This window comes from Dunckerocampus dactyliophorus, chromosome 7, assembly GCF_027744805.1.
Source record: "Dunckerocampus dactyliophorus isolate RoL2022-P2 chromosome 7, RoL_Ddac_1.1, whole genome shotgun sequence".
NCBI classification, from domain to species: Eukaryota; Metazoa; Chordata; class Actinopteri; order Syngnathiformes; family Syngnathidae; genus Dunckerocampus; species Dunckerocampus dactyliophorus.
Genome location: NC_072825.1, coordinates 11,209,729 through 11,220,350, shown reverse-complemented (window position 1 = coordinate 11,220,350; position 10,622 = coordinate 11,209,729). Strand labels below are relative to the sequence as shown.

Below are 10,622 nucleotides of genomic sequence, written 5' to 3'. Positions count from 1 at the left end.
TGAACACTAAACTACTATTGTCTCCATTAATGTCACTTAAAAGGAGTTTAAAATAAGGACAGGTGAGTTAAATATGAATACTTAATGAAGTGAATCAACTGACCAAAAGAAGAAGAAGCGAATCAACCTTATTTCACAGGTCAACTACAACTCCCATGACCACCACATACCCGGAAGCAACTACAGTACTTCACCACGCGCTGTGCACAAGCTCTCACAAGCTATCGCGGTAGTCTGTGAAGTGTAAAGAGGACAAAACTGCATTTCAAGCAGAATTTCTTTGCATTAATTGAGGTGAGAGTGTGATATATAATGTTATTTCATCCCTGTCTAGTTTGAAAACCCCACCGCTCTACGTGTCTGTGTGGAATATGGCTTGGTGCAATCTTTTAGACCAAGCCATATGAGCCGGTGATAGTTTCCAGTTGGGTGTGTAGTCAGGAATTACCACAGCTGTCATTTAGGGAGTACAACCTTTTGCTTCCATAGAAAATGTCTGCTGCTAAAGTGAAAATGCGACAGAAGAAAATGAGAAACCAACCCGCCAACGTGCAGTATTCTTCGTCGCCTGCTGATGCACAGGGAAGCACACAGTCCAATGGTAACTAACCTTGACTTGTCTTAGGTATTAGTTTGGGTATGGGTTTGTTTTCGTGATGTTTCTCTTGCCATCACAATGCCTATTGTTCTTGCCTAGTCATATACTATAATGTATTCAAATGAACAATTAAGGCACCTTAAACAGAATTAGACAAATGAATGGGCTTGCTGTCTTTCATCGCTGGTGTCAACACATAACAATCGTCCCTCAGGTGGAGGTGGTGGTGGTCCCTCTGGCAAAGACCCATCTTCAGAAAGAAAGAAGAGTAGTCGCCAACAGGGTGGGTGGGTTCGTGGACACCAGAAAGATGCTGGAGTGTATGCTGACAAGATGCCTCAGCATATTACTGGTAAAGGCACCTCCCCTCTCTAATGTAATTTGTCTAACCTGTCAAACTGTAGCTGTAGCAAGACATAGTCAGATGTGGTATTGTTTAAATCGTATCGTCCCCTGTCATTCTTGTCCATAGCTGGGACCTTTGCTCGGGCCCGGGCAGTAGAAGTAAGCGCCATGCTAAAAGCTGTTACCAAGACAACGGGAAGCTGTAATGTATTTGGAGCCCTGCCGAGGCACATGAGGAGACGAGCAATGAGCCACAACACCAAGCGCCTTCCTTGCAGGCTGAGAGAGATGGCCAACAGAATGGTAGTGTTCCTAGTGGTTCCTCCATTCTAAAACTGTTTAAAAGGGAGCGCAGGAGTCACTTTGACTTTTGGTATTTATATTGCCTATCCACAGCGAGAGAAGTGCTTGCAGGCCAGCTCAAAAGGGAAGAAGGAGCAGACAAAAACCAAGAGTCGCAAAGCTCGCCGTCGTCACGGAAATCTGCTTCTGGAGTTCAATAGGCGGCAGAGAAAGAATATTTGGCTGGAGACACACATTTGGCATGCCAAGCGCTTCCACATGGTGAAAAAGTGGGGCTACTGCCTTGGAGATAGACCAACATTAAAATGCTACCGCCCCTGCTACAGAGCCATGAGCACTCATTGTCTACTGCAGGTACAGGTCCTCACATAAGGGAGGAAGGGTTAGTCACATAGATTACGACAATAAGTGTTTCTGTCACAGGACCTTTCATACTATTGCTGCATAGAGATCCAGGGAGAGGAAGACAAGCTACTAGAGTCTTTGTCACAGTTGACCAGCAAGGAGGCTGGTAAGAATGTGTGATACCCCGAACACAATACAGCTTCAGATTTGTCAATTGGAGTCAGTCTGCGTCACTTAACATGCATTTTCATTTTTGTAGGTCCTACATTTGCTCAACGATTGTGTCTGTCAGGACAAAGACAGGGCAGCGTGGTGGTGTATCGGGCAGGCCAGTTCCCCTTGCAGCCCCTGGGCCCTGTTACATTCTTGTGGAGAACCCGTGCGCAGGGCTCAACTCACAGGCAGCTGTGGATCTGGGCTCATCCCACACTTAAGAAGGTACGGTTGTTTTTAATCATCAGTTATTTGGATAATACACTCCTTATCAAAATTTTAAGCTCAGTGAAGAAATTGCAATAATTTATATATTGCACTATTGGATTTTAAGGAGGTAATAAGTAGAGCTTCAAAATGCAAAAAGAAAAAATGAGAGTAAGACCAAAAATGTTTTGTGTGAGCAATTTATTGCAAACAACCATTAAAAAGAAATAGGTTGGTTCATTAGCTGATTAAAGTTTAAGACCACAGCCTTTTAAAAGCCAAAGTATTGGCAAAACTGTGGATTCAATGTCATTTTCTGTCAAGTATTCACACTGTCATGATCTCTTGATGGCAAAGGCAAAAGCTTTCTCTGTTTGAACGCGGTCAGATTGTTGAGCTGCATAAGCAAGGCTTGTATCTATCTCTCGCAGTGCGCCATTGCTGCTGAGGTTGGACGCAGTAAGACAGTCCTTTTTAATCTTCTTTAAAGGCCCTGAGAGTTATGGAACAAAAAAGTCAAGTGGTAGACCCAAAAAACTGTCAGCTGATAAGCATCCTATTTCAGTTTAATGGTTGTTTGCAGTTGGAGCTGGTGAACCGTCAGGGGGGGCGTGAGAGGCAGGGAGGACTTTCAATATTAGTGCAGACCTGCCAACATGTATGATTTTGTCATACTCAGCATGCAATTTGAATATGCTTATACGCTTCACTGCTCTCCATTTTGTTGCATTTTGCTGGTTTCAGTTTCGAGTTCAGTCTGTATAGATAGATAAATTGATATCAGTTTCTCAATCGAATTTCAAATCGGGCGGGTGAAAATATTTCTGTCCTTATGACAGAAAATAATTGAAAACCACTGCCCTACAACACAGTTATTTTGGCGACTAATTTGCATTTAAAAGAAAACGGGGCCAAATTTCACATAAATAAGGCTTATTTTTAAGTTAAACAAAACTGCACCGGTTTATCTGAAAAAATATTAAATAATAAATGTAATAAGTGTTTCTTTAAAATAAAAGCTGCAACAGTACATTGTTTACCTTTTGAGTAAGAGCTCTCCAGCAGAAGCACTCCACAACTATCCCGTCAGCGAAAGATGTTCTGTTTTGCTCCAATATCCATGTGATCCTTCGTTAAGACTCATTTGCACGTTGCTGTGCTGTAAATTAATGTGCTATGACTCTTGTAGATTTTTCATACTGGGCTCTACAGTTTCAGAGCATGTGAGACACAGCGGTTTGGCTCTGGATTCTGGAAGAATGAACATATATTGGTTCGTTCTTTTCACTTTTAAGTGTTCGGTTACTCGATCAACTGTTATTACTTTTGAGCGAGCCATGGTTCTCCTTCAAAGATTATGTGGCATAGAAGGATGGATTGATGATTGTCATTTGCTGGGCAAGTAAACTAACACTTTCATTGGCTCATTTAGAGTGACATTACCGTAATAACTGAAGTAATTGCGCCCGCAAACTGCTGCTGTGATCGGTCCGTGAGCATGATTATATGTTGTCGTATTTCCCATTCACTTTAATTGCTCACGGGTCTGTAAAGGGCCATCACTGGAGCCAGATCTGGACCGAGGTCCGCCATTTGATGATAGCTGCTTTATGCATTTTGAAGCTCTACTTAGAACCTCCTTAAGATCCAAAAGTGAATGCAAAATGTAAATTTTTGCAATTTTTCAACTGGTCTTAAAATATTGATCATTGTATTGTATTGTATTGTACTTTATTTATCCCACAGAAGGGAAATTCACTTGTTACAGCAGCAAGCAAGATATGCAAGTAAAGAATACATAGTGACACATGGTTCAGGTGGTGCAGGTATCATGAGAATATTTGTATTCAGGACTGTTGATTTTGTACACTCCTGTTTTCAGGACATCCTGCCCGAGTTGCAAAGCGTGTGCCAGTGTCATGAGGCTGTGCTCCCGCCGCCTGTGCCGCTCGTGACACCTGCAGATGCCATCCCCCCCACAGAAGCTGAAAAAATCCCTGAAATCCGACATGTACCTGGAACTAAGAGGAAGCAAAGCCGTAAGGATACCAGTGGACCTCCTGCTAAGAAGATCCTTGGTGATGGAACCAGACCACCCAACACCCCCGTTACTTGGGAATCCAGTTCTACTGGAATAGTGATAAAGTCGGTGTAGTTTTTCTCGATTACAGTCTTTAATTACAGAAAAATAGCATGTATTGGTTACGTTAATTCAAGTACATTGTTTATGTATGTCTTTTGCAGTGATCTCACTATGGAGATTGTACGATATCGACTGATTGGACCTCAGTCTCATTCTGTGCTGACCGATACTTTGGAAGCTGCTACAGATTGTGATGTAGGAATTACATTTCCCAGAATGAAAAGCAAACTTTTTTTTTTTAATATACTAACAAACTTTTTTTTTTAATCAGGAATTGAGCAAATCACAGCCTTCATGCCTCTGGTGGCCTGACCACTGCAAGGATAAGAGCAAGATGCATCTGCATCAGCAACAAACTGATGTCTTTCTCACACTAAAAGGTTTATTTGTTCCTTCTTTGTTCTTTTTTCTTTGTTTTTAATCAGCAATCTAATCATGGTTCTATACTTCATCCAGACATCTACTCTACTACAGAGCTACCCCCAGGCACAGTGCTGGGTCTGACAGTTGATGACCCCAGGCTGGCGATACCAACAAAGAGGATTAAAGCGTTGCCCTGTGTGAAGGAAGCACAAGGTAATAGCTGTCCTAGCACAGAGACGGTGGAGAGATGGGCTGCTAATTACAGACAGAGGCTAAATGTGTTTTACTGTACATATGTGCCATTCTTTGCACATAAAATCTTTCTTTTCACATTTGAGACCCCAATTAGAAAGGAGGCCTCATCTTTTCTGTCAAGGTCTTAATTAGTTCAGGTTTCATGAGTCCACCTGCATTGAAATACAAAGGTGTTTTTATAATAAGCAGGTCAGAATAAGTCTGCTGTTTCTTGTCCTGAGGATGTTTCACAGAGTACACATCTGGTCCTGTGCTCCTGGGGGGCCTCTGCTCACCAATGCAGATGCTCCAGGTTCGAATCCTGGCAGGACCCTGTACTCCAAAAACAGCATTTGGGACAGACAACAGCTTATTCGCTGCCTTTTAGAGATTTAGCCAGGGTTGTTTTTGTTGGGACAGGCTTCAGCTTCCTTGTCACTCTGAACAAATGACATAGAAAATGAATGGATAATGCAGGATGATGAAAATCAGGTCATGTCAAACATAAAAAGAAAAAGGGGATTTAATTTATCGGTAATCACTTTCATTTGTTTCTCATGCTCTTTCTACGTTTAGTACGTTTCTACGTTTAGAGAGAGAGAGATAGATAGGTAGATTCTAGCAATTTTTTTTTGTTTCAGACTTGAGTGCATTGTTTGTGGCCAGCGATAAAATGAAACCTAAAAGATATGCTAATAATGCCGATGTGCTGTGTGTGATGTGCATTTCTTCCAGAGGTGGATGATGAGAAGATAAAAGAACTGGCCTTGCGTGGCGTACCAGAACATTGTTGTCAGAGTTTCTTGTGGGAACAGTCTGTGCGCAACAATGTCACTGATAATAAAATTTCAGAGCAGGTATCAGAAAATTCAATTCTGGGTTACTGAGTGACATTTTGTCCACATAATGACTTGCATCACTTGCATTACCCAATGGCTTTACATCTTAACAGGAGCTGAACCGCATGAGAAGTCAGGTCCTTGTGCCTGGTTCCAGGCTTACTCCCACTCCGCTGCAGGGTCGAATCCCCATCCTGCTGGTACACCAGCCTGGCAAGCAGGTGGGACAAGAGATGAACTCCTGGGGTGCTGGATGGGACCTGCTGCTTCCTAAAGGCTGGGGCATGGCTTTCTGGATCCCACTGGTAGGTACCATGGACCACCCTCCTCCCTTAGTATATGTTTGTTAGCTTTACCTTGCTTACAATTCCGGTCAAGGTTAGTTTACATAGTCATGGTTTTATTAATTTTGAGCTTGTAATAATGTATTTGAACAGTTCTTGTTCCAGGATACAACGACCATGCAACAAACATATTTAGTCTTTTTGAAAAACAGGTCACTCAATTCCAGTATTTGAAAAAAAACAACAACAAACGAAAAAAAAGCATTGAAGATTTATATTTTATTGCAGGCCACCCTAGAAAAAAGCAGTTCAAATAGGCCATTAAGGGCCCAAAACTGATATGGCTGTCCCTCATTCACAGCGCATGCAAGGGCACATGGCTGTTGTGTGCGCGCACGTACACATATTACAATATTTTCTGGAGGAATAAACACTCGGAGGCATTAATCAACTGCATTAACACGCTTGTTTTATTATAAAAAGGAAAAAAATGTAAAAAGTCGCCACAAAACACGCAAAACACTGTCATCTAGTGGCCACAACGAGATGCAGCAGATGAAAATATTTCATGAAACTAACATCAAAAACGAAAGTACCGGTAGTTATTTTTGAATTGGGTAAGTGTTAATATATCAAAGTTGTGCAATGTTGAGTGTTGATAAATGAAAAGGCTAGGAGGGTATAGTTTTTATAATAATCAGTGTTAACTTGCGCATTCACACGCTGCATGCTTGCATGACAGTAGACCTCCCTCGCTATATTGGTGTTGCTTTGCTTTTAGTAGTCATATCTTTTGGGAACTCCTCATAACGCTCCATAATAATTCCGTACTCATTTTTTGTGAAATACGCTGTGTGGTATCGCTTCACTTTCAAGCGTAACTAGCATGAAATGATGTAAAAAAAAAAAAAAAAAAAAAAAACTCCTGCAGGTGGTTCAATAATTTGTTCTATAAAGTGTAAGCGTGTGTCAGTGAATGGTTCTTATTTCCTTCTGAAAAGAAAACAAAACAAGGGCATTCAATGCTTTTATGAGCTCTTTTTCTCAATGAAGCTCTCGTTTTTCTTGAAAACTTAATCTGTCAAACTGGATTTCTTTTTTTGTTCTATACAAATGTGATTTACTTGACTTCTTCTAGGTTTTGTTTCAGCAAAAAGGTTTTCAAGTTTTCTTTTAATTTTTGATACCACTTGTTTTCATTAGGGTTACGGGTGAGCTGGAGCCTATCCCAGCTGACTTTGGAAACCACGGACTGGCCAATAACAGAGCACATACAGACAAACAACCATTCACGCTCACATTCACGCCTATGGAGAATTTAGCAGTTAGCATAACATGCATGTTTTTGAATACCCAAGCAGGCACAAGGAGAATATGCAAACCCTACACAGAGATGTTCCTACAGATTTGAACCTGGGTCTCCAGACTGTGCGGTTGATGTATGAACACTATGCCGCCGTGTGGCCCAATGTTAAGTCAACCTTGAAATTAAAGACGAGACTGAAACCCCCCCAAGTTTATTTTGTTTTCAAATCACAAAGCTCCAAATCCAGTGTTTACTCATTACTCTGTCCTCCTGCCAGGTGTACCGAGGTGTTCGCATTGGTGGACTAAAAATGAGTCTGACACACTCTCAGAATAAAGGTGCTCCCCACTTCCCCCATGACTACCCAGACTGCCCTGCAGGAGCTCGATTTCAAGAGGAACAAGAGTCAATGCTGCTTGAAAAGTTTAAAAGGTCAGTTAAAAACTAAAATAGCGATAGGTTTCATTGGAAAAATGATTGAATTTTGTGATATAAGTAACATTTTAGTGCTCTGACAAAAGTACATTTCTATTATGTGTATTGTTCCCTCCATGCAGATAAGATGTTAATAAAGCTGTATGCTCGTCCTCTGCTAGCTGCTGCTCAGTACCCAGTTTGTCTCATATCAAGGCGTCACTGCCCCAATGGTTTCAAAAGGGTTTGACCTTTTGCCCTCTACTCTAGATGTCCGCCTGCCAAAAGAACCAATTACATTAAACATGGCTGCCTGGCTCCGTTCTGTTGCCCTTGGCAACAGCTGGCTGAGGAGTGGGATCTTACTGGAAGTGAGGCAGCGGAGAAACAAGGAGACACTCAGACTGAAAGCACATCAGTGATGCAGTCGGAGATGACATCACATCAAGACGTTGCTGTGGCAAAGCCTGCAACACACTTCACGGTCCTCAGGTGTGTTTACCACAAATGTCTCTCTCTCCCCTTTGGAGCATTTTCAGCATACACAATAGTCATCTCCTTGCAGACAGTTATTAGCCTGCAGATTTAAATCAAACCCTTATAATGTTCTAAAAGTACCCTGACCAAAACGGTGCTCCAAGGCCTGCTTAATGATTGGTGTGTGTGCCCATATCCCATATGATGCATAAAAAAGTCTGACAGCCCTATACAGTGACAGAGAGAATTGCATTAATCCTACTGAGATGATCCTAAGCACATCCATGTGCCTCTTTACATGAGCTTGAGCTTCAAGTTTAATTAACTGAATGACTTGTCAGGCTTGATCAATGAATGGATAAATGCGTTCATGCAGTGCTTCCCTTTGGAAATATGTAGAGAGTGAGTAATATTGCTCCCCAAAGGACTTATGTCTAACTTTTACTAGTAAAAAGTGTAGCATATTCAAGCATGAATAAAGACATGAACAGATGTGCCAAAATTGAAAAAAATCTTTGGTATTGTGTACACAGTGGTATATAGTATAGTGCCCCTGACACCTCACCCCGACCCCCCAGGGAGCCCACCCCACTATTTGAGAAACACTGAAAAACATGAACAAAAATGGCCAAGGATTAATTTGTAGTAAGTATTCCAAATGCCACCTTTTAGAAGGGTATCAGAGATGAGAAGATAGAAAATGTGATGATTAGGGGTGTCATGACACGATACACGAGATAGGGTCTACAAGATGAGATTGTAATATTACTAAAAAAAAAAAAGTATATTGCGATCTAATAATAGAATTTCCACTACATAACACTCGTCTGCACTCTGTGTGTATGCTAGCGGCCCCATAATGATTTTTTAACAGTAATCAAATGACTTTGTTTTCTAGAAAAATAAAGTCATTGAGGCTGCTCTCCAATTGGTGCAGACCCACTTCCTCTAAAGGTCAGAGGTTGTGGCGAGTCAGGGAAATGCCACCTCTAAACCACACAGCCAGGACGACTTTCCTAGCAAGTCACAGGATGAGTCTGGTTTGGGTACGTCTGTCACTGTTATTGAAGGGCAAACCAGACCTCCATGCCATGGTCTGTGTGCCAACAGCAGAGGACCTGAAGCTGCTGAGCAAAGGGCCAAGCAGCAGTGGGCCTCAGGAGCGCCCCCACCGGGACACCTTCAAAAGCACAATCAAACGTAACAAAAGGGGAACCAAGAAAACTGTTGTACATTGTCAGTCGTCTGATATGACCGAGACTAAAGACATTCCCTCTGAGAAAGACTGTGATTTTGTGTTGGGAGTGTGGCCAAATCCCCTGCCAAGTGTCACCTCTCACTGCTCCCGAGTGACACTAGGCTGGGTCACTCAGGCCGACTTTTCTCTGTCGGCAGGCTGTGGGGAGGCTCTGGGCTTTGTGAGCGTCACTGGTCTCATTCACACCCTCATCAGTCAGCCACTGGAACACAGAGGAATGGTGCTGCTCCGCGACCCTGTGTCTCTCCACTATCGTTTTGCCAAAATCAACATAGAAGTTTGAGGTTCATGCAGAAGAAAACTTTTTTTTTTTTTTGTGCATGCTTAGGGATGGGTACCGAAACTCGGTTTCTTAAATAGCACTGACATTAACGGTTGAGACTGGACCGAAAAAAAAGTAGGTGCCGCATTTCGGTGCAAAGTGCCTGAAGGTGATATTGTGAAAGTAACAGTTTGTAATTGTTGACAGAGGAACACAGAGCTGGGCACTCTTTTTAAACTTTAATACGCTAACAGCAGTGCTCAATTCCAACACCGCACACATTTCTCTGTATGGCTGTGTAGCGCTGTCCACAACAGCAACACAACACTTCCTCATTATCAACCAATCACGGTTACAGCAAGCGAGGTGCAATTACAAACAGAGGAATTGTGAATATCACCAGCAGAAACACAAGCAGATGGTTGATTTGCAGATTCCCAGGGTTCTGTATTGTTGCTGGTTTTGCTGTGATAATTATGACAATTTGTTGTGGATTTTATTTCATAATGATGAGTTCATTACTTATCATTTTATTTATAATTTTGAAGTATTTACATTACTAATCTGTTTAACTAGCATGTCACAAAATCCCATAAAAATAGGCATTGTGTTTGGACAAAATCTATGTTTTCTTTACCAGTTCAGGCACCGTTTCAGCACCGGAACAGTTTCAAAAGTACCGATTTGGCAGCATTGTTAAATAAAATGAATACGATACCCGTCCCTAATGATGCTTGCTTTGTAAAGAAACGCTGTTCCTCATTTCCTGCATTGTCTGTAGTTGCTATTGTGTTGGCTATACAGTTCACCTAATATGCATGGCGCATACAAAATTAGTTTTGTTAGACACTCAAGAGGATTGAACCCAACCTGAAAGTGCTTTCTTTTTTCAGACATGTTACAACTTGGATTTATTCAGTGCCTTTGCGTATCTTGAAAAGCGCTATGTAAGTCCAAACATTATTTTATCCGGTTGGGTATTCAATAAAATCACTTCAAATGCATCTGGATCCAGACTGTCACTGAGTTTG

At 41.8% G+C, this 10,622-nt stretch overlaps 1 protein-coding gene across 1 annotated transcript; it reads left to right on the top strand.

The window, feature by feature from the left end:
* Window positions 1-184: 184 nt before the first annotated feature.
* On the top strand, window positions 185-10,563 carry pop1 (POP1 homolog, ribonuclease P/MRP subunit). The gene is made up of 16 exons (XM_054783086.1): window positions 185-294; window positions 490-601; window positions 813-950; window positions 1,071-1,246; window positions 1,340-1,600; window positions 1,670-1,757; window positions 1,851-2,029; window positions 3,894-4,156; window positions 4,256-4,349; window positions 4,426-4,534; window positions 4,611-4,730; window positions 5,487-5,608; window positions 5,704-5,895; window positions 7,458-7,612; window positions 7,865-8,086; window positions 8,970-10,563. The coding sequence occupies exons 2-16, from the start codon at window positions 493-495 to the stop codon at window positions 9,610-9,612; spliced, it is 2,871 nt and encodes a 956-aa protein (XP_054639061.1). The 5' UTR covers window positions 185-294; window positions 490-492; the 3' UTR covers window positions 9,613-10,563.
* The last annotated feature ends 59 nt before the right edge of the window (window positions 10,564-10,622 follow it).

Coding starts and splice junctions, on each gene's coding strand:
- pop1 (XM_054783086.1), top strand. CDS start 493: ATGTCTGCTGCTAAAGTGAAAATGCGACAGAAGAAAATGAGAAACCAA. Junction 5,609..5,703: donor ATAATAAAATTTCAGAGCAG/GTATCAGAAAAT, acceptor ACATCTTAACAG/GAGCTGAACCGCATGAGAAG. Junction 5,896..7,457: donor TGGCTTTCTGGATCCCACTG/GTAGGTACCATG, acceptor TCCTCCTGCCAG/GTGTACCGAGGTGTTCGCAT.